The sequence below is a fragment of the Schistocerca gregaria genome, chromosome 7, assembly GCF_023897955.1.
Source record: "Schistocerca gregaria isolate iqSchGreg1 chromosome 7, iqSchGreg1.2, whole genome shotgun sequence".
In the NCBI taxonomy this organism is placed as follows: Eukaryota; Metazoa; Arthropoda; class Insecta; order Orthoptera; family Acrididae; genus Schistocerca; species Schistocerca gregaria.
The window spans coordinates 402,239,945-402,264,778 of NC_064926.1; the positions used below are offsets into that span (position 1 = coordinate 402,239,945).

Consider the following 24,834-nt stretch of genomic DNA (forward strand, 5'->3'; position numbering starts at 1 on the left):
GTGCGTTAAAGTCTTCTACAGTAGCGTAACCCTAATAGCTGGTGCTCTAGCAGATCAGTAGTTTTGTTACGATGAATAAGCTGGTAATTTATAAATATCTGGGTATGTAGTGGTGTAGATATGTGTGTTAATGTATGTAGTGCCGGTATAAGTGTACATAACGAATCTGTTTCTATTGTTTTGCTGTGCACCGAATTTTGGTTAAAATATTAAAAGCAGCTGAAAACTCCTTTCCAAATAATTATTTACTGAATGATCTTAACACAGTTCTATAAACAATGTTCCTGACCTTCCATTCTTTCGCGAGAATGTAAGGATTTAATGGACTGGGTTCACCTGAGCACACCGCATAGCATTGTTCACATTGTACATATAGCATGAGCTCTGTGCTCATTAGTGGAAATTGCACCCTTTTAAAATGAAAAGATAGATCTGTCGGTTATAATTGGGATTAGTGTAAACAAAATATTTTCCCTGTTGATGTGCAAAAGTTGTCGTTCCAAGGCCGTACAGTCCAGAATCGGTACACCAATGAGGCAAAATTGCCGTGAGCACTGAGGCCATGATCCCTTCGATGCACCGGGCTGAAGAGATCTGTTAAATGGTGAAACACAGTGTCGTGCTGCGTGAAGAAGTTTGTAACATCCTCCTCCAACAGGAATCGCCGACCCTTTGAGGCCTCTTTTAAGGGATTGAAGGCGCCATAAACGTATGGGAATTACTATAGGTGGGGTTAGGGAGGGGGGGTGAATGCTCTAGTATCTCCCACTTCCGCTTCGCGACATTTGCTGTATGGGGACGATGTGCATTATCGTGAGGCAAAAGCGCTCCCTTGTGGCAGTTTTTGACAGACAGACAGACAGCCCCATATGCATTCTTAATTCTCCGATGAAGGTGGAGCGGTGTTCGTCGTCGGCAGCCAAGAATAGAATAACAGCACGTTCATCCTGTTTGGACGCATTTGATGGTAACGTCGCCATAGTTAATGTTTCCGCATTTACTGCACGCATTCCGAAAGACACGAATGCCACAGTAATCCCTTGTCTACATGTCGGTGCTTATATACCCGCACCGGAGTCGCGGTACATTGCATATACACTGCAGCAACGCCCTCAGACGGAAGAGTGTTGATCGCCCATCGCCCCCCTCGCCATAATAGCCGTACAGTATTTCGGCCGAGATACGAAATTTGTAAGTATGTACTATTACACTATCTGGTCGCATCAAGATTTCACAATAACAGGACCGGAACACTAACCTTTAACCTCAGTTCATGAGAAGGCAAACCTGACAGTTACAGAGAGTCAAGAAATTCAATAGCGTGTGTGGAGACTTGCTCAGTTGTTGTTGTTGTTGTTGTTGTTGTGGTCTTCAGTCCTGAGACTGGTTTGATGCAGCTCTCCATGCTACTCTATCCTCTGCAAGCTTCATCTCCCAGTACCTACTGCAACCTACATCCTTCTGAATCTGCTTAGTGTATTCATCTCTTGGTCTCCTTCTACGATTTTTACCCTCCACACTGCCCTACAATGCTAAATTTGTGATCCCTTGATGCCTCAGGACATCTCCTACCAACCGATCCCTTCTTCTAGTCAAGTTGGGCCACAAACTTCTCTTCTCCCCAATCCTATTCAATACTTCCTCCTTAGTTATGCGATCTACCCAGTTAATCTTCAGCATTCTTCTGTAGCACCACATTTCGAAAGCTTCAATTCTCTTCTTGTCCAAACTATTTATCGTCCATGTTTCACTTCCATACATGGCTACACTCCATACAAATACTTTCAGAAACGACTTCCTGAAACTTCAATCTATACTCGATGTTAACAAATTTCTCTTCTTCAGAAACGCTTTCCTTGCCGTTGCCAGTCTACATTTTATATCCTCTCTATTTCGACCATCATCAATTATTTTGCTCCCCAAATAGCAAAACTCCTTTACTACTTTAAGTGTCTCATTTCCTTATCTAATTCCTTCAGCATCATCCGACTTAATTCGACTACATTCCATTATCCTCGTTTTGCTTTTGTTGATGTTCATCTTATATCCTCCTTTAAAGACACTGTCCATTCCGTTCAACTGCTCTTCCAAGTCCTTTGCTGTCTCTGACAGAATTACAATGTCATCGGCGAACCTCAAAGTTTTTATTTCTTCTCCATCGATTTTAATACCTACTCCAAATTTTTCTTTTGTTTCCTTCACTGCTTGCTCAATATACAGATTGAATAACATCGGAGATAGGCTACAGCCCTGTCTCACTCCCTTCCCAACCACTGCTTCCATTTCATGTCCCTCGACTCTTATAACTGCCATCTAGTTTCTGTACAAATTGTAAATTGCCTTTCGCTCCCTGTATTTTACCCCTGCCACCTTTAGAATTTGAAAGAGAGTATTCCAATCAACATTGTCAAAAGCTTTCTCTAAGCCTGCATATGCTAGAAACTTAGGTTTGCCTTTCCTTAATCTTTCTTCTAAGACAAGTCGTAAGGTCAGTATTGCCTCACGTGTTCCAACATTTCTACGGAATCCAAACTGATCCCCCCCGAGGTCTGCATCTACCAGTTTTTCCATTCGTCTGTAAAGAATTCGCTTTAGTATTTTGCAGATGTGACTTATTAAACTGATAGTTCGGTAATTTTCACATCTGTCAGCACTTGCTTTCTTTGGGATTGGAATTATTATATTCTTCTTGAAGTCTGAGGGTATTTCGCCTGTCTCATACATCTTGCTCACCAGATGGTAGAGTTTTGTCAGGACTGGCTCTTTCAAGGCCGTCAGTAGTTCCAATGGAATATTGTCTACTCCGGGGGCCTTGTTTCGGCTCAGGTCTTTCAGTGCTCTGTCAAACTCTTCACGCAGTATCGTATCTCCCATTTCATCTTCATCTACATCCTCTTCCATTTCCATAATATTGTCCTCAAGTACATCGCCCTTGTATAGACCCTCTATATACTCCTCCCACCTTTCTGCTTTCCCTTCTTTGCTTAGAAGTGTGTTTCCATCTGAGCTCTTGATGTTCATACAAGTGGTTCTCTTAGCTCCAAAGGTATCTTTAACTATCTTACCCCTAGTGAGATAAGCATCTACATCCTTACATTTGTCCTCTAGCCATCCCTGCTTAGCCATTTTGCACTTCCTATCGATCTCATTTTTGAGACGTTTGTATTCCTTGTTGCCTGCTTCATTTATTGCATTTTTATATTTTCTCCTTTCATCAATTAAATTCAATATTTTTTCTGTTACCCAAGGATTTCTACTAGCCCTCGTCTTTTTACCTACTTGATCCATTGCTGCCTTCACTACTTCATCCCTCAAAGCTACCCATTCTTCTACTGTATTTCTTTCCCCCATTCGTGTCAATTGTTCTCTTATGCTCTCCCTGAAACTCTGTACAACCTCTGGTTTCATCAGTGTATCCAAATCACACCTTTTTGCAGTTTCTGCAGTTTTAATCTACAGGTCATAACCAATAGACTGTGGTCAGAGTCCACATCTGCCCCTGGAAATGTCTTACAATTTAAAACCTGGTTCGTAAATCTCTGTTTTATCATTATATTATCTATCTGATACCTTTTAGTATCTCCAGGGTTCTTCCATGTATACATCCTTCTTTCATAATTCTTAAACCAAGTATTAGCTATGATTAAGTTGTGCTCTGTGCAAAATTCTACCAAGTGGCTTCCTCTTTAATTTCTTTTCCCCAATCCATATTCACCTACTACGTTTCCTTCTCTGCCTTTTCCTACTGCTGAATTCCAGTCACCCATGACTATTAAATTATCATCACCCTTCACTATCTGAATAATTTCTTTTATTTCATCATACATTTCCTCAATTTTTTCGTCATCTGCAGAGCTAGTTGGCATATCAACTTGTACTACTGTAATAGGTGTGGGCTTCGTATCTGTTTTGGCCACAATAATGCGTTCACTATGCTGTTTGTAGTAGCTTACCCGCATTCCTATTTTCCTATTCATTATTAAACCTACTCCTGCATTACCCATATTTGATTTTGTGTTTATAACCCTGTACTTGCTCCATAATAATATCGACAGATAATTAACAACGGTCAGGAGCGATCATCACTGCACCTTGTTACTGATGTAGCTGTACTTTATATAACAAATTTAATAATTTCTTAACATGGTTTGTTTTCACTAATGTAAAAAGTTTGTCCATGTTTTATCCTCAGGTAAATCGTTTTTAAGTGGATTGAAGCTAACTCTATACTAAATTTCATCGAAGTAGCTTCAATGCTTTAGTCGTGAAAACGTAGCACACAGTTAATTTCGCGGTTATAATGTTACATATTTCATGCTAAAGCCCCGTTCAGAGTTGTGACGTCGCTAGTTCCTCGCAGCTTTTTTACCAGTTAACCTCAGGTTCCGCTTAACAGAAACCCGGAAATATATATGTCATGTTATCAAAAAGCTCCCGAAATTAGAATTTTGCGCGTAAATGGTGACGACTACACTGAAATGCCGCTAGGTGTGTCTCCTGAGCCTATAGAAACAAATTAGTATATAGGCTCTCTTCCTTCTTGGATCCGTGTGGAAAGCGACTGCCGAACTGAGTGTTTTAGTTCGTTGACAACGTGTTTCTGCGAGTACGCGGCTTTGCGATGGCTGATCTGAAACTTGGAAAAACCGCTGCAGAAACGTATCAAACGCTGAAACAAGCTTCAGGATACAAGCTTAGGACTATATAAAAGCGTTTCGAAAACGTACGTACATCGGCTGAAGATAACGACCGTTCAGCTCGGCTATCGACACCGGAAAATGCTCAGAAAGTGAGAGATTCAATTTTGCATGGTCGCATACATACCATCCAAGACATCTGCAACACCTTGGAAGTTATTCATGGTGCATGTTAACATTTTCTATCGGAAGAATTTAACATGAGTAGGTTTACACCGAAGTTTGTGTCACGTCTGCACCTAGGCGATTAGGAGCAACATCACTTACAAGTCTCTATGGAACTGAAACAGCTGCTTCAGGACGATCCAAACTTCCTTTCTAAGGGTGTCACTGGAGCAACGAAGCAGCAGTCATCGCAGTGGAAGAGTCTTTCTTCGCCTCGACCAGAAGAACCTAGAGACGTCAAGAGTAAACTCATATATATAGAGTTTGTCCCTCCTGGTCAGATGACAGGTGGTCAATACAGATTTCTACCGGGCTTTTATGAGAAACTGGGCATTGGGAGGAAACGTCCACAGAACAACGACTGGGTAATCCATGCATACGGACATAATTTATCACCGGAAACGATGGGTTATAAGAAACGAGATTGGAGGGGGCGGATGAGTCAGTGTGAGTAATGCAATGAATTTGAGAAACATGATTTTTAGACACGCATTCCCTTCCTGCGCCTGTTTTTTCCGCATCATACTGGCGAGGGAGGAAGAAAGTGCACTATGTCGATTTCCGTCGAGTGAACAATCATAAATAAGAAACTTTCACAGAAAGCTTGGATGGAAAAACCATAGTGTTATTAACTATTCAGTATTCGTGTAGTTAGCAGCCACATACCTGAGTTTTGCTCGTATCGATTGTAAGAAACTTTTTACATGTGCGGAACAAGTGAGGTACACAGAAATTCTGAGCTTACTTTTATTCAAATAAGACCTAATGCCTCGGCTACCGCCTATAGTATAATAACTACAGAAGCAAGGGCGACGTGACGCAGGATTGATCGGAGTCTGCGAAAAGAAACGAGTTAGAAAATCTGCGTCCAGCTAAAATAACTTATATGGTCACAAAGCTGTCTTTCCTTATTAATTATTAGCTCTATCTAATTATGTGGCACAGGCTGCTTAGATGAGGCAGTAACTTCTCGAAAACGCTCATTTGTGGCTACTGATGATGCTAAGCAGCGCACTTTAGAAGACGAGATAAACCAGGTCTCTTCTGGCTACCGGTCCCGCCGCCTTAAGAGGGAAGCAACTTTATTTTGCCTCTCGAGCCTCTTTAGGAGAGCCGCAGGGAAGATAAGCTTGCTAGCAGCAGACGCAACTTCCAACACGCATAGAACTGTTGGTGGTGGGGGGACGGAGGATGGGGGTGGAACAAGTGGGGAAGTGTCACTGGGTCTCGTACGAAGAACATGGTGACCCGCAGTCGACTGTTGAAACACGTGAAAGAATGCGAAGGTTTTTCTAAGTAGTTGCGAATCGAGTCGCTGAAGTGGGAATTCATTTAGTGGGGATGTGCGAAACCAGCTTACCACCACATCCAGGCTGGCCGCCACACTGACCCTCGTAGTTAATCCGCCGAGAGGATTCGATTCCGAGCCGACGCACCTGCCCGTTCCGGAATCGTCTCTGTAACACGCACGGCTACTTGGGCGGGTAATAAAATTAATCACATGACATGTGTAAGTTTTTAATTTTTCGATCGAATGCCTTTCGACCTATGCATTTCTCTGAAATCTACAAGGAGTAAAACTGTGTTTCCGCCGTTTATTCCTCGATATTTGAAGCTTTAATGAATCAATTGGTCAGACATGTATCATTCAAAGTATTTTCCATCGCTGGCTACTACTTTCTCCCATCTTTCGGGCAGTGTCCGAATCCTGCGAAGAAAAAATTGTTCATCTATTGAAGTGAGCCACGAATCGGTCCAATTTGTGACTTCCTTATGAGATCGGAAGTGTTGGTCAACCAGGCCATGCGCCATTGATCTAAACAGGTGGTAGTCAGAGGGAGCAATGTCCGTAGAATACGGCGGGTGGGGTAGGACTTCCCATTTTAACGTTTCAAAGTACGTTTTGGCCTCTTTTTGCAACGTGGGGTCGAGCGTTGTCGTGCTGTCTAATCACTTTATCGTTCCTCTTGCTGTATTGCGGCTGTTTGTCTTTTACTGCTCTACTGAAACTCATTAATTGCGTCCGATAACGAGCACCTGTGGTCGTTTCACTTGGTTTCAACACCTCATAGCACACGACGCCGAACTGTGAATATTAGGTTTGGCAGTAGACGTGGAAGCATGGCCGGGGTATCTCCATGATTTTTTGCGTTTAGGGTTATCGTAATGAACCCAGTTTTCGTCCGCGGTCAGAATGCGCTGCAGAAATCCCTTCTGTTTTTGCATCTGAAGCAACTGTTCACAAACACAGAAACGCCGTTCAATGTCTCTTGGTTTCAGCTCACATGGGACCCAAGTTCCTTCTTTCTGAAGCATGCCCATAGCCTTGATGTTTTGAAATAGCTTGCTGTGTCATTCGCACTAATCGTGCCAATTCTTCTTGAGTTTGACGCGAGTCTTCACTCAGCAGTGTCTCCAACTCAGCATCTTCGAAAACATTCTCTCTTCCACCACTAAGCCGGTCTACGACGTTAAAATAACCGTTATTGAAGCGTCTTTCACTAATAGCGTCCTTACCATACGTAGTTGAGAGCATTCGATGAGACTCAGCCACTGTATTCTTCACAATGAAACAAAAGAGTAACACTTCCCGCAAATAACCAGAATTAGGCTTGTAGACTGACATTTTCAATCAAGAACAACTTTATGATGCAGACAAAAATCGACTAATGTTAAAATGAGTTTATGTTGACCGAGGTCCAAGGTAACTACCGGACGTCTGCGATCTGTTTCTTTCGACCGCTACTTACCTTTGTCACCACCTATCGGCAAACGGCGGAAACAAAGTTGTACACCTTGTAGTTTCTTAGAAGTTATGTTAAAGCACTGTACTAACAACTAGTCTGAACAAATTATAAGCGAGGGTTACAGCAAGCTATAACTGGGAAAGGGGGAAGAACCCAGTAATAAACTCTAACCCCCCACAGAACCGTATACTTGATCCACACATAAACTCCATTTGTAGATGCACCTCGCTAGGGGTATACTCCTCCAGTGAATTGGTCTGGCATATGCCTTTCCGACAACTAGACTCGATGTGGTCAGTGCTCCTTAAATCCTCTGGATGAATCCCTCCAGATATTTGAGACTTAAGATTCATGCCAGTGACACAATGGCAATTGACTGATAAAACGATATTTGATGTCTTCGGCATTTTACGTATTTGCATAATTGTCTCTGGCCGCCTCTCCCATTTAAGACATTTCTCCTATGCGAACCGTACCGCGGCTGACGACGTTTGTACTATTGTTTTTAACGGACGCAAAGATGCCAAATAGATGGTGTAGAGTCTTGAATTTTCCTCAGGTACCTTAATGCCGTAATTTTTAGGTAGGGATCATCAGCTTCAAGCTAGATCTTTAATGTTTGGCAGACCCAAAAATAGAAAAGTTGGATTCAGCATTATATTTAACCGGACATTTTCTCCTAAAAACCAGACCATATACTTTAAACAGAAATAGTCAGTTGGGTATTTTCAGTTGTTAATAATTGTCAGTTTCTTGCGAGAGCAGCCTTAAACGTGCTTGATCTAAAAAACAGTCATTAAGCAGTCTTATAATTTGGCGACTATGATAACAACTATGTTCTCAGTCTTCTGAATAGCTCACTCTTGTTCGTAAGATAACCGTATGTCGTAGTAAACTAAAAGTTCTTCGTTAAACAAAATTGCCTGTTCCTGTGGGACAGAAAACGAAAAGATACTCAGTAATGTTTTGGTTACTTCATCTACACGTATAAAGAAATAACGCAGACTTAACACTCGTTCGCACAAACGTAAAGGGACATGACAAGTTGGCATCGGCTGATCAGCACATCTACTTTTTCCTCCCTCACTCGCCTTGCGCTTATGGTAGTTGTGACATTGTGTGTTAGGCTCTTTCGACCTACGAATAAGAATTTGGGACACAGGTATGAGAACAGCATTAGTTTCTATAACTATATCCTTATCGTATATTTCCTTATTCCTCGCGTTTACGTCATTAGCTTCGAACGGGCCTTAGTTGTGCTTTCTCTATGTAATCTATTAAAAGTCTAACACAAGCTGGACGTGAGTAGATTTGAGCGGACACGACAGTGATAAACGGGCACCTGGCAACCATACTCACTATAGTATTTGAATGTTCGAATGATGTCGCTATAGTGTACGCCAGTTCGACAGAAAACTTCCTGTGCTGACAACCCTTTCGTCGTAAAGTGAAAATGTGCCCACGGTCACAGCCTGAAATGACCTGCTACGGTCGCAGGTTCGAATCCTGTCTCGGGCATGGATATGTGTCATGTCCTTAGATTAGTTAGATTTAAGTAGTTCTAAGTTCTAGGGGACTGATGACCTCAGATGTTAAGTGCCATAGTGCTCAGAGCCATTTGAACCTCCCTCTTTCCTTTTTTTAATGACTTTTGAGCTATGTTGACAAACAGCAGTGTACACAAGTCGTATTGTAAGCAGTTTAGATTAGTCTAAGTAACGTTGTTTCAAAACATTAAAATGTCATTCGGAGAGAGAAGTAGACCAGTGTGTTGTTGCATTCATTTGTAACCCAACCCCACCCTCTTGTAACCCTCGTCGAAATCTCCTCCTCCCTGCTATAAACCACCTCCACCCTGGGGACTTCACCCCAATGAGACCTGACGCATCCGCACTCCGCAGTCCTTGCGAGACGGCGTGAGTCATGTGCCACATGTTGCGGTCTCGCGTTCCATCGAGGGGACGCGTCTGTCCCGGTTGCCGCCGACACGTCACGGTATTAATCATCAGCTGAGTGTGCGCCGAGTGCAATCACTTCTGCGGCTCCGTGCTTATCCGGAAGTCCTTGAGGTACGGCCACAGTGATTCGGCAACTCGTGTTGTGACGTAACGGCCCACAGCGGCCGCCAAAGCCGCGAATTTCATGATGTGGTCTGCGTAGCTGCCTTCATTCCTGCGATGGACTGTGGCATCCGTATTGGCGACATAAAACTCGACAGTATCATTACTGCTATTAGTATGGTGCTACATTTTTTTTACTGCAGGGTGAACCCAAATTGCACCGTCACAATTTGCTCCTTTTACTGCCGGTGCTAGTTTTTATGCGTCCCCGTCACGGTAACTGCACTGTCAGTGCGGCCACACGGCAGATTGCCAACCGTACGGGCCCGCGTTCTATTCCCGGCCTGGTCGGAGATTTTCTCCGCTCGGGGACAGGATGTTATATTATCGTACTAACGTAACTGACAAGAAAATTGTCTCCAGTACGCTATCGTATCGGCTTTCCAGTACTGACATGACTCAGCGGGCACGACGCGAATGTCAAGAAGTTGAAATTAAAAAAAAAAAAAAAAAAAAAAAAAATTGAAAATAGTTGTGCCCGCTTTGTTCTTAACCCTCAAACTTACATTCAGTAATGATTCGTTCTGCCTCTCTTTTGTTACGGCAGTGTTAGTTGTTTGTTAACGTGATACTCAGCAGAATGGTAGGCTTCCTTACAAAGGAAGGCCGGCCGATGTGGCAGAGCGGTTCTAGGCGCTTCATTCCGGAACCGCGCTACTGCTACGGTCGCAGGACCGAATCCAGCCTCGGGCATGGATGTGTGTGATGTCATTAGGTTAGTTAGGTTTAAGTAGTTGTAAGTTCTATGGGACTGATGACCTCAAATGTTTTTAAGTCCCATACTGCTCAGAGCCATTTGAACCATTTACAAACGAAGAGTTGTCCGAAGTGCACCTCGTACATAATGCAATGGAAAAAAAAGAATAAACGTTACTACAATATCCCTACGCTGAGCTGTTTCACCAGCGATGGCAGTCACCTTACAGTGTACACGTGTCGTCTTACTGCAGGGGACGGATCCTGTTCTCAGTTTTAGGATGACGGTTTACATTTTATTACTGTCTCTCTCCCTCCGCCCCATCTCCCCTACCCACCGCAATATTAAGGAATATACTGCTTGGCGCTACCACCAAAGCAGTACCACGGCGATTTACTGCTGCTTCATCGTTTCGTTTATAAGTCATTGGACGTTAAAACGTTGGAGTATGATATGGTCACAACACAGATTTCCGAGATACATATGCGAAAGAAGGACGCTGTTCGATAATCCGTTTCAGTCCACTGCGGAAAATGCCAATTTTGGAGTTGGGTCGTAAGTCTGACAATCTTTAAACGCTCCAAGTATTTCCTGCCGCCATTGAACTCTTGAGTATTCGACCTATATAAAAATATATACAGGCATATTATAAGCTCATTCGACAAAAAATTAATCGCCTTTAGCGAAATTCCTCGCTGGGGGGGGGGGGGGGGGGGGAGAGGGCGCGCGCGCGCGTTTGTGTGTGTTTGTGTGTGTTTGTGTGTGTGTGTGTGTGTGTGTGTGTGTGTGTGTGTGTGTGTGTCCTTCGGATAATTTAGGTTAAGTAGTGTGTAAGCTTAGGGACTGATGACCTTAGCAGTTAAGTCCCATAGGCTTTCATACATAATTGAACGCCTAGAGGGTGCGGTTTAGTCTTATTTTAATGCTGCGATATTACAAAAGCAAGAACTTTTTGGGCATTGGGCGAGTTAGAAATAAGCAACTAAAATTATGTCAACTCTGATTTTAGTAAGTGGATAAATATGCACGTCTGTTTTGTAAGTCCTGGATACATGAAGCACTTGCAGAGCAGACTAGAATATCGATTATGCTTCGCATATAGGGAAACCTTGCAGTGTCGTTCCGTCTGCAGTCGGATTAGAGGGGGAAAGAGGGCTTCAAGCGGAAGTTGTTGGGGGCGTATGGGGACTGCAGACAACGATGAGTCACACGTGGAAACCGCATATAGCACAGGGAACACGACAGTCGGTGTTTAAAAATACGTTACAGAGTTGACAGAAGTACGGTAGAGCCCCGGTAACTCGACCTAATTGGGACTGAAGCTACCTCGAATTACAAAAAGTCGGATAATACTCAAATATCAATATATCAATGAGTAAATCGTGAATAAATGTTTAATGAGCACAATAGTGATAAAAAATAAATAAAAACCAATATAGTACATACCTGTGTTACATGTATGTATATGGGCACAATTTCTAAGTTGCAAAACTATAAGTTACATTTTAAAGAAATAGTCCATAGTTTTTTTTTAATTAGAACCTCGTTTTTCAGCAGCAGTGTCGGTCCATCTTCTAAGACGCATGGTGTCAGTTGGAGTAGCTTCTTCTTACTACTTGCCACATCTTACGCTGGCAAACCGTCAGTGTGAGTGATCACTGGTACAACTTCTTCAGGCAATTCCTCGTCGTCAGTCTTCAGCGGGTTCACTAACTATTGGAACTATCACAAGATCGGTCATTTCAAACTGTTCATCCATTCTGAAATATGACTCGCATTCACATTTTCACAGCCAGCAAGCGTTTTCATCAGTTCTGCCAACGGTAGGTTATCTTCGTCTGTTCTGTAGGTATCCTTTTCATTTCGTACAAACTTTTTTAGTGTCTCCGCCTTAATTTCAGACAGTGAATCGGCTGTCCAGTAAACTACGTCTTTTGTCGTAGTTTTTTTAGAAATTATTGTTAAAAATTATATTCACCATCTGTTGTTCGTGGAAGTGTCTGAAAAACGACGACGATACTTTTTTACTAAGCATTGTTAAACGCCTTGGTCCATAGACTGCACTAAACTCGTAAAGTTGGGGATAACAAGTGCGCAAATGCCATCACATTGTAAATCTTCCTCATCAGGGAGTGAACCAGCATTGAGATTGCTTTGGAAGGCAAGCACCCTTTCTTTAGATATCTTTTGGTCTATGAAAGAAAATCTTCGAAAAACCACATCTTAAAAATATTTTTGCTCATCCAAGCAGATTTTTGCTTGATATACAGTATGTAACAGTAAGTGCAGAAGCAGTGATATTTTTTAAAGCTCTATGCTTAGCGGACTTCACTATTACCAGCAGCTTCAGTTTATGGTCTCCACTTGGATTCAGTACAGCAAGAACTCTACCTTTAATTGTTGCCGGCGCTGCCTTTTCTTCTTTTAAAGCTAGAGTTTTAGATGTAAGCACTTTATAATTTAGCCCTGTCTCACTACAGTTATACAGTTGATAAGGAGTAAGATTTTCATCTTGTACTATAATTTTTCTTAATTTCTCACAAAACTGTGTAACGGCTTAAGAGTCCATAGAAAGCTTTTAACTGGAAATTTAAAGCCGCCTTACGTCATGTCGATTCTTCCACCTATACAACCATCCCGAACTTGCAGTAAAATCATCCTTACCTTTCTTTTACTCACTTCTAAAAAAACTCAGCTTCTTCCTCCAGAATAGGCTCTAAAATATATTTCCTTGTTGTCTTTGTTGAGTAAACCAAACGCACAAAGCTTCATTCGTCGTTTTTTAGATTTGTTCATTGACTTCCAGTTGAGATAACGAAATAGAACACCTGTTTGAATAACACTTCAATTTTGCCTATGTTTCTACGCCAGTCTCCAACTATCACGACACCGACTCCATAATCAGCAGCAAGTTGATTTTTTATGTTTCTCCATTGTATAGCCTTTCTAAAACCTCTAGTTGCACAGTCAACACAGAAATTTTCACTTAGTTCTAGTACTCATTGTAATGTACAAGGTGTACAAATTTGCTACCGCCGTTTGCCGATAGGTGGCGACAACAATAAGTAGCGGTCAAAAGAAACAGATCGCAGACGTCAGGCAGTTAGCTTGGACGTCGGTCAACATAATCTCATTCAAACATTAGTCGATTTGGGTCTGCATCATAAAGTTGTTCTTAATTGAAAATGTCACTTTACGAGCCTAATTCTCGACATTTGCGGGAGGTATTACTGTTTTGTTTCAAAATGAAGAAAACAGCGGCTGAGTCTCATCGAATGCTCTCAAGTACGTATGGTAAGGACGCTATTAGTGAAAGAACGTGTCGTGAGTGGTTTCAGCGTTTCAAGAAGGGTGATTTTAACGTCGTAGACCGGCATAGTGGTGGAAGAGAGAATGTTTTCGAAGATGCTGAGTTAGAGACATTGCTGAGTGAAGACTCGCGTCAAACTCAAGAAGAATTGGCACGATTAGTGGGAGTGACACAGAAAGCCATTTCAAAACGTCTCAAGGCTATGGGCATGCTTCAGAAAGAAGGAACTTGGGTCTCGTGACAGCTGAAACCAAGAGACGGTGAACGGCGTTTGTGTGTTGTGAACAGTTGCTTCAGAGGCAAAAACGGAAGGGATTTCTGCAGCGCATTGTGACCGGGGACGAAAACTGGGTACATTACGATAACCCTAAACGAAAAAAATCATGGGGGTATCCCGGTTATGCTTCCACGTCGACGGCCAAACCGAATAGTCACGGCTCCAAGATCATCCTCAGCATTTGGTGGGACCAACTTGGTATCGTATACAATGATGTGTTAAAACCAAGTGAAACAATCACATGTGCTCGTTGTCGAACGCAATTAATGCGTCTGAGCAGAGCAGTAAAAGACAAACGGTCGCAATATAGCGAGAGGCACGATAAAGTGATTTTGCAGAACGACAACGCACGTTGCAAAAGAAGTCAGAACGTGCCGTCAGTGTTCCATCAGTCACTATCAGTCGTGGTCTAGAGCCATACCAGATCATGGGGCAAGGAGTAACAACCCTGTGCCTATTCAAAACTAGGAAGAGTTGGACCTCTCTCCAGGTGGCCGCCGGCCACCATACCTGCTGACGCAGTGCAGAGCACGATTCTCGCTTATCACAGTAGGGAGCCATTCAACAGTCCAACCCTTTCACGGCATCACTACAAACTCAGCCGTTTGTGTTGTGTTAATGACATGGGAAACTAATTCCCTAGTTCGGCTGCTGTTATTCTCCGACGAATGTTGGGGGACGACATAGAACGTTATGAATAGTTTTTGGATGGCAAACACGGATGGGAAGGGGTTATCGGTGTATTTTCTGTACAGTACGGCGATACCCCCTTGGGGCCGTCAGAAATGATCGGCGGGAGTCTTGACGCATATTCCTGCCCTCACATTTCCAGACAGTTAAACATCGTGTCACTGTCTCGTTCGAAGATTGCAAGATTCGCCATCCGGCGAAATAGAGACTCAAAATGAGATGCCTTTGAAACTCTGACAGGTACTGATAACACGAACAGCACTAATGCTCTCTGGTAGCCGTTTTACGTTTACTGCAAACCGGAACTCTTAACCATTTACATATTCGCCTATGGTGTGTACATATACGAATTTACATTAACTTTCGACAATTTCTTCTGGGCGCTTCACTTTTTTTTTGACTGGTAGCTTAGTTCTTTTCGAGTAAACACACAAATTATAATTATTTTCACAGAAATTATGGAAGAAAAAACCGTGAGTTTTTCGCACTGAAATAATCAATAAATTCGTACGTCGTTTATGTGCAGCACGATCACTCAGTCTTTTCACCAGCTTTACTTCGGCCGAAGTTGTTTCTGACTGACGTTTTGTCCAGCTGCCTTTGTTACCTGTGTAATTTCACAGTGTCTTCAAATTGATCGCAAAATTCGTCAGCTAGTGCATCACTATCGTCATTCTTTGCAAACGAAAAAAAAGTGATGATTACGTCATAAATCACACCGTAGCCAGTTTCATTGTCAGGCAGTGAGATATTTACGTCTTAACGCCGATGTATGATCATCCTGGAATGTTTGCAAATGCTTCAACGAATTCTGACTTACCAACATTGTCATCAATTGCTGTGTTCAGTGTCTGAGCTGCGTTAAGGCGCTTACAAAAGGCCGCCACATCGTTCCAATTTGACACCTTTGAAGCTTCAACAGCAAATTCAGCAGCCGTATTTTTCAACAGTTATTTGTCCTTTTTGTATAGGACATCCAACTTTTTATTTTGGACATTTCCAACTTCTTTCTCTTTGACATATCTCGCAACAAGCAGAGGCTGTAAACACAATGATATACTGTTAAATTACAAAAAATAATGTTCAAATGTGTGTGAAATCTTATGGGGACTTACCTGCTAAGGTCATCAGTCCCTTTACTCACTGCTTACCTGAATTATCCTAAGGACACACACACACACACACACACACACACACACACACACACACACACACACACACACACACACACACACACACGGGCTCTAACCTCCGCCGGGACCAGCACAGTCGATGACTGCAGCGCCTTAGATCGCGCGGCTGTTAAATTACATCCTAAGGCGGATTCACACTGAGGGCGCCGCGCCGCTGCACCCCGCCGCACCGCTCCGAGGCGCGCACTGTGTTCCAGTTGGAGCGCGCTCGTGGTCTGAAGATGGAGCGAGCCGAAGCCCAGTCTAAACTGAGCGCGCGCAAACTCGCCACTTCCTTTGATGTACCGACAACAGCCGGAAAACTGAGCGGCACAGCGCGGTTCGCCGTCCACACTGAGCGCGCACAGCCGTTTTGCGCAGCGCGGCACGGCGCGCTACATCTACATCTACATCTACAAGCCACCTGACGGTGTGTGGCGGAGGGTACCTTGAGTACCTCTATCGGTTCTCCCTTCTATTCCAATCTCGTATTGTTCGTGGAAAGAAAGATTGTCGGTATGCCTCTGTGTGGGCTCTAATCTCTCTGATTTTATCCTTATGGGCTCTTCGCGAGATATACGTAGGAGGGAGCAATATACTGTTTGACTCCTCGGTGAAGGTATGTTCTCGAAACTTCAACAAAAGCCCGTACCGAGCTACTGAGCGTCTCTCCTGCAGAGTCTTCCACTGAAGTTTATCTATCACCTCCGTAACGCTTTCGCGATTACTATATGATCCTGTAACGAAGCGCCCTGCCCTCCGTTGGACCTTCTCTATCTCTTCCATCAACCCTATCTGGTACGGATCCCACACTGGTGAGTAGTATTCAAGCATGGGCGAATAAGCGTACTGTATCCTACTTCCTTTTTTTCGGATTGCATTTCCTTAGGATTTTTCCAATGAATCTCAGTCTGGCATCTGTTTTACCGACAATCAACTTTATATGATCACTCCATTTTAAATCACTCCCAATGCGTACTCCCAGATGTTGTTGTCGTCGTCGTCGTCGTCGTCGTTGTTGTTGTTGTTGTTGTTGTTGTTGTTGTCGTCTTCAGTCCTGAGACTCGTTTGATGCAGCTCTTCATGCTACCCTATCCTGTGCAAGCTTCTTCGTCTCCCAGTACTTACTGCAACCTACATCCTTCTGAATCTGCTTAGTGTATTCATCTCTTGGTTTCTCTCTACGATTTTTACCCTCCACGCTACTCTCCAACGCTAAAGTTGTGATCCTTTGATGCCTCTGAACATGTCATACTAACCGGTCCCTTCTTTTTGTCAAGTTGTACCACATACTCCTCTTCTCCCCAATTCTATTCAATACCTCATTAGTTATGTGATCTACCCATTTAATCTTCAGCATTCTTCTGTATCACCACATTTCGAAAGCTAATTTATGGAATTAACTGGTTCCAGTTGCTGACCTGCTATATTTTAGCCAAATGATAAGGGATCTTTCTTTCTATATATTCGCAGCACGTTACACTTGTCTACATTGAGATTCAATTGCCATTCCCTACACCATGCATCTATTCGCTGCAGATCCTCCTGCATTTCAGTACAATCTTCCATTGTTACAACCTCTCGATACACCACAGCATCATCCGCGAAAAAGCCTCAGTGAACTTCCTCTGTCATCCACAAGGTCATTTATGTACATTGTGAATAACAACGGTCCTACGACACTCCCCTGCGGAACACCTGAAGTCACTCTGACTTCGGAAGACTTCTCTCCATTGAGAATGACATGCTGCGTACTTTTATCTAGGAACCCATCAATCCAATCACACAATTGGTCTGATAGTCCATATGCTCTTACTTTGTTCATTAAACGACTATGGGGAACTGTATAGAACGCCTTGCGGAAGTCAAGAAACACGGCATCTACCTGTGAACCCGTGTCTATGGCCCTCTGAGTCTCGTGGACGAATAGCGCGAGCTGGGTTTCACACGATCGTCTTTTTCGAAACCCATGCTGATTCCTACAGAGTAGATTTCTAGTCTCCAGAAAAGACATTATACTCGAACATAATACGCGTTCCAAAATTCTACAACTGATCGACGTTAGAGTTACAGGTCTATAGTTCTGCACATCTGTTCGACGTCCCTTCTTGAAAACGGGGATGACCTGTGCCCTTTTCCAATCTTTTGGAACGCTACGCACTTCTAGAGACCTACGGTACACAGCTGCAATAAGGGGGGCAAGTTCCTTGGCGTACTCTGTGTAAAATCGAACTGGTATCCCATCAGGTCCAGCGTCCTTTCCTCTTTTGAGCGATTTTAATTGTTTCTCTATCCCTCTGTCGTCTATTTCACTCAGTGTGGACCCGCATCTACATCGATACGCGTATGACGGTTGGCCGAATTCAGTTATTGTTGTCGTCGATTAGTGCCGTTATTACTTCTCGGATGTCAAATTCTGCTTGCTCATTTATTTATCCAACGGTCACATGTAGAACGTAGATGTAGTAAATGCGTTGCAGTAACTATCAGCCTCCACTGCATTCTCTCTGTTGCTGATTCGCTGTACTGGTCCTATAAAGAACAGCTGTAGACAGTCAATCTCCATCCGTTCTGTCTGATGCCGATTCCTCCCAGTTGATTACATTCATAGCTTCCGCATATTCTTTACGTCGTCGTTTTTTTTATCCTGCCCAGGGGTCTTTTGTTGTTACGTGTTCAATGAAAACTTGCCGAGGAAGTAGAGTCTCTGGCATACAGATTACATGACCTGCCCGCTGGAGTCGTCTGCTCCCTTAATACGATCTCACCAATTGAATTATTCTTCCTTGCTCTCAAAGTACCTCTTTCACTGGCCCCAGATTCTGCGTCGCCTTCCTTTCAAATGTTAGAAGCTTTTGTGTCCCTCGTTTAGTTAGTATCCAGCTTTCAAAGCCATAGAGGAGAATGAGGCATAGAATGGCTTTAGACTTGAACGTTTCTCTGGAGCCAGTAGAAATTCTTTCATTTACATCTATATGTATTTGAGTGTAAGAATCATACCAACTTTTCAGGTACTTCATCTGATCAACAGACTTCAACTTGTCTCCGTCAACAGTGAAGTGCTCTTACCAGTTTAGTGAGTTCGTTTGGGATTCAACAGTTTAAATGAAGATAATAGCAGAGGAATATTTTTTCTAGCGTTCATGTACGCTACGTGCCAGCAAGGAGGATTTAGGAAGTGGGAAACGACTAAACGCTTGGTAATAATAGCACAGTTAACGTGCATGCCCGTTCCAGATGTGAGGGACACGGCGACTGTTTGTATACAGATAGCGAGCAGGAGATTACGACTGACTTGACTGTGTACCGAGTCCGGCAGTATCGGCGGAAGGCTTGAAGACGTGGGGACAACTCTTCGGAGATGGTGCGTAGCCGCTTGATGTGTTGCCCTTGCTGCAGAGTGCTGCCGATTTTGACTTATGTCGAAAGGTAAACCACTGGTGTGTGTGTGTGTGTGTGTGTGTGTGTGTGTGGTGTGTGTGTGTGTGTGTGAGTAAAACCCCACTCTCGCCTCCCCTCCTCCTACCCCATCCCCTCTTTCAACAGTTCCACCCTCATCCATTACTCTACGCTACTGCGTTCACCATTGTTTCCTGCGTTCTTTTCCCACGGTAGCAAGGCTCGGAAGGAGAAATACTTAAATGAACAAAGCGCTCTTTCTTATCGCGCGTTCTTTCAGAAACAAGCGCAGTGAACAACTCCAACCTCGCGGAAGCAGGGAACGATATTCGAACATTTTAAAAAGTGACATCTCTTAAACAACTAATATTGGGTTTTGCTGTTTGTGCTTCGAAGTCACGTAAGTTTCCAACAAGTCTGCTCATAAGAGATGAACGAATCTAAACGCTACGCATGGCCTTAGACGAAAAAAATAGTTGTACTGGAAAGTTTCAAATGTGGCCGGTAGGTTTCATTAAACTTTTCTAAGGTTTTGTCGCCATGTCCGTCCACACATCACACGGCAGCCTCGAGCGTCATCTACAGGTCATCAGACGGACTACAGAAATGATGAATCCATCACAATCCTACATTCATCCGTTGAGGAATATTTTTTTGTTTTGTAAATAGTAACTTTATTTTATGAGTTGGCTGTTAACCAATTTCAACCCCTTGGACGTTTTTTACTTGCAACACAGTAAAAAATTGTAATCATATAGCAGCGTAGATTCCAATCGTCTGTATGGAGGGAGTATCTGATGATGACGTCCTTAATAACAGTTTGTTATGACCGTGGTAGTTACGGGCACAACTGCCTCAGACTACTGTTAACTCGTGCATCCGCACTGACTACAGCTTATTAGTTGGGAAAATGTCTCGGATGAAGGATCACCTGTTTATATCATATGGTTTCATTGCTTCCACCTCGACCCATTGGTGACGGAAGTTGTGGTCGATGTGGACTCGACGACACAGGGATCACTGAGCCGAGATTGTGTTGTCCTGTGGATTGTGGCTGTTCAGAATGTGAGGTCGTCATCAGTCACATTAGGCATATTTCGTTCTACATTTCATACATCCTTGGTTATAAGGAATACTTTCCATTGGCAGTTCTCAGCACTTGGCAAAGAACACTCGTAAACGCTATTTTACCGCACGGCGATAGTGTTTGTTGACATTAAGGTTGCAACACCGCGGAGGAAGGGAGGGGGAGTATAGGAAAGCAAAGATACTCCTTTTTAAAACAATAGTGAGACGCGTGATATGTTAAAGTCTGGCAAGCTTGTAAGACGCTGGAACAAACGTTATTTACAAAAATGCATCTTTTGAATCCTACGCACTGTGTTAATCTCTATAGTAATTTAGTCTTTTTAAATTGCTGTATCACGAACTGCTATCAGTAGATTTTGTTGCTTCCTTCCTATCAGCTGGATGCGACAGCGTCAGTGTCCTGATCACACGCTACTACTTTAAAGTGTAATCTGTACTAAAACTTACAAGTTCCTCCTGCACTGGAACGCCGTTCCCTTTGAAATATTTGAAGGTGTTCACGTGCTTTCGGACAGTTATCTACTGTTAATGCTCTCACGTAGTTTTCTGTCCTGTCAAAATTTTCAACAAAATCTATAGATAACGAGTACTGGGCGCAAACGATAATTGTTTACAAGGTACCTCAGTGGTGTAAGTGAAGTCGAGCTCCCTTGTTCTTGTACTAATAAAATTTAGAATTGACTTTATCGCGAGGGTATTAAAAGAAAAGACTTCTGTAAACGTTATGGGAAAACTATAATTACGGTTACAATTCGATGTAACCTTAACTCTTACAAGCACAGTGGTTTCAGTGTTAGATCAAACAAAACGATTTAATTGTTAATTTTATGCTGTAAAAAATCACAATATTTTGAGGTAAGATTTACCATAACGTGATTTTATATTTTGTAAGTGCAAGAACGTGAGTATTTAATACTCAAGGACGATTTTAGCCAAAATATTGCGAGACACGCGTTCGTTGTAGCTTGGGTGGCTTCTGCAGGCCAGAATGTTTCCTGGTTTTATGGACCCCAAGCGTCTTATATCAGTTTATTCGTTTCGAATTCGCCAGCACCACTGTGGCACGCTGCAAACAATTATCGTTTACACTCTGATGATTTAATTACGTTCCAAAACCGTTCTTTTGGGTTCAAATCACAGTGGCAGTGAAACAGTCACAACACGGAAAATGTTTTTTTCTTTTTCTTTTATCATTAGACCAGGGTGACGCTCGATTTTTGGTACCGATATTCATAATTTTTTCAATAAAACAACAAAGTACAAAACTGCCTTTTATTGCACACCGTTAAGATGGTGTTGTTGTTGTTGTCTTCAGTCCTGAGACTGGTTTGATGCAGCTCTCCATGCTACTCTATCCTGTGCAAGCTGCTTCATCTCCCAGTACCTACTGCAACCTACATCCTTCTGAATCTGCTTAGTGTACTCATCTCTCGGTTTCCCTCTACGATTTTTACCCTCCACGCTGCCCTCCAACGCTAAATTTGTGATCCCTTGATGCCTCAAAACATGTCCTACCAACCGATCCCTTCTTCTAGTCAAGTTGTGCCACAAACTTCTCTTCTCCCCAATCCTATTCAATACCTCCTCATTAGTTACGTGATCTATCCACCTTATCTTCAGTATTCTTCTGTAGCACCACATTTCGAAAGCTTCTATTCTCTTCTTGTCCAAACTAGTTATCGTCCATGTTTCACTTCCATACATGGCTACACTCCAAACAAATACTTTCAGAAACCGTTATCGTCCATGTTTCACTTCCATACATGGCTACACTCCAAACAAATACTTTCAGATACCGTTAAGATATCTTTTTTAAAATAAGAAATGGACTCTTCACAACATCGACGAAAGACCTTCGCGGAGTGCGGGGGCGGTTGGTGCTAATTCTTAAGGCTACAATTTTGAAAGTAGAACAAAATTTCAAAAACTGCATTGAAACTGATGATATTGTCTAACGCTGTACGTAGGGATATTAAAAAAGAGCAAATGGTTTTTAACACAATGGCGGTACTGTGAAAAGGAAACTCGTTATAAAAACGTGCACCAAAAATCGAAATTAAAGTGTATCTCCAAAATCCTAGGTACTATAGTAGAAAAAACTCACAAGTTACAAAAAAGTATAATGTAATGGCAAGTATATTACATGAACTATAGCTTCCGCCAACTTGAAAAATGTTGTTTATTCAAAACAAGCGTGTAAAGTTTCAACATGCCTTTTTTAATATTGTAATTAAATAAACCTTTGATCAGCGGTGTCAACATCGTACAATTTTCCTTCATTTTTGCACGATTGGGATTAGTTTTCTAACCTTTTCTATTCTTACAAATAGGTTTGTCATTTTCAAGCACTCACGTTTTACTTCGTATAAAAAGGAAGCGAAACGATATGCAGACGCAAGACAAGCACGTTCTCTCAGACTATTGACCATAAACGAATCGTGTTACGAAGAGAGAACTTGAGACTAGTACGTTAGTTGATACTAATGCTCTCTGCCATAATAACCGAAACTTGATCCCTGTTCCGTCGGTAACTACTGTAATATTAAATCGTTTGCATTTGAGCGCTTCCGTGCGACAGACCTCCATGCAGTAAATTTCGGTTTTAACATATTGTAGCCTTTATGGCACACTTTATATGAATGAATCTTAAAAATAGACACCCTAAGGAACATTTTAAGCCAATAAAAAAGAGGCAAAAAAATTCTCTCTAGTCTATCTCCCTTAAATAATTATTTTAAAAAATCTTTTCTCGCTGTTGTAAAGTTCTTTATTTAGTTAGTAACAATTCACAAAAAATTATTATGAAATCTCAGGTTTCTGTATTCATCTGCTTTAAAATCCCATAAGACTGCATTGATTTGTACATTTCGATTGATCTTGTTTTGAGCTTATATTAGTAGAGTAGCGCAATGTAATAAATAAATAAATAAAAATTCAATAAATGATCTCTATTTTCTCGATGTCGAACTCCACCTGTCTAAACGTATCGGCCAAAGATAATCGCATTTTGTTTCTTGCCAGATTACGACGTAGCTGGCACGAAATTTCACGAGAACACATTATGAAAATACTTTAGATTCCGCACTTACGTAAACCTATTACGTCGCACATTGATATAAGATCAAAGACAGAAATAAGTAAAGAATTCTCTATAACGTACAGACCGATGGATTTTTTCCTATGGCGGCCTATGCAGATGGCAAGAATATGCTGCGGCACGTCAAAAAGTTTCATGCTCTGAGATCAGGGATATACATCCAGGTAGTACGGAGCTCACATGTTTTAATTATTGAAAGACCGTATGAGAACACATCAGGCTAATGTGAATGTTCTGTCTGTATCAGTTTTTAACTCCACACTGTAGACAATAGTGAGCTAGAGCACCATCAGTTAGTAGTTACCCTTAGTTTCACCAGAGGTCGGCTTGCCATATTTTTGTGGATCCTGTCCAGGGAATATTTTTGAAATTATTTAGAAACCTTAACAGTTAACCAAAATATTACATTTTATTTTTCAGTTGTATTTTTCACTGGTCATGACCTTTTTACAGAAATGGTTTGTATACAAAGTGGGCTGAACAACCAATTCCTAAAATAGGTATTTCTGAACACATTTTCATCACCCTTTCTCTTCACATCACAAAAATTACTTTTGGTGTTATCAGCAGTACATCAAACCAACCTTTCATCAACTTTGTACTTTTTCAGACAATGCGGAAGATACATAGTCAAAACTTTAGCTGCTACAACTCTCATTTCATCGAAATTTAAAAAGTTTCGCTTGAACAAGTTAACCTCACTTCTGATTGAGCTACCCATCGATACTGTTATGTAATCAACGTTTTGCAAAGACAGTAACACACTATCAAAAATAAATGGCGATATAACGTTAACAATAATTGCCTCGATTTTGTTTATATCAGATGAAACTTTTGTGTCATATAACATTTTAACAAGTACAGATGTGCAATCTGATGTTTTAAAAGTAAGTTCGTGTGAAGCAAAGAAAATTTGTGGCGGAACCGATTGCCACCCACGCCTCCACATCAACATTAGTGCTCTCTTTAAGGTCGACAGTGAGAACGTGTATAAACGCCATGTCGAACGTACAGGCTTGAAATTTAAGGAAGTCCTCTGCAATTGTAATAATCTCAAAACTCTGATATTTTTGCAACCCCGGGGAGCATTAAGAAAAACCAAGACTGTCCGGACTAATACCGAACATATGGCAAGCCTACCAAAGGCACGTCTTCCAAGGGAGGTAGGGTCACCCCACAGGAGAATGAGTGATCCCACGAGGCGCTCAGCGGTGATACCATCCCACACGTTTAGTTGATGGTTTGCTGCCACCATACCATGGGGATTCTCCACAGCCCACAGGTGAGTGGGCGTTGTGAAGGTTGATAATACCACCCCTCTTAAAAGTAACCTCGTCTCTGAGTAGAATGGATGACAAAAAGTGATTCAGATAG

At 42.2% G+C, this 24,834-nt stretch overlaps 1 protein-coding gene across 3 annotated transcripts in view; it reads left to right on the forward strand.

Moving 5' to 3' along the window:
• LOC126281428 (protein inscuteable homolog) overlaps positions 1-24,834 on the forward strand; it is a 206,539-nt gene that overhangs the window by 98,056 nt on the left and 83,649 nt on the right. The window contains exon 1 of one of the 3 annotated variants that reach the window (XM_049980377.1): positions 19,226-19,304. The exons of the other annotated variants lie outside the window; for them this stretch is intronic. Coding sequence (XP_049836334.1) covers positions 19,237-19,304 — 68 coding nt within the window. The 5' untranslated portion in view covers positions 19,226-19,236. Of the gene's footprint in view, positions 1-19,225; positions 19,305-24,834 lie in introns of those variants that run through there. 3 annotated transcript variants of the gene reach the window in all.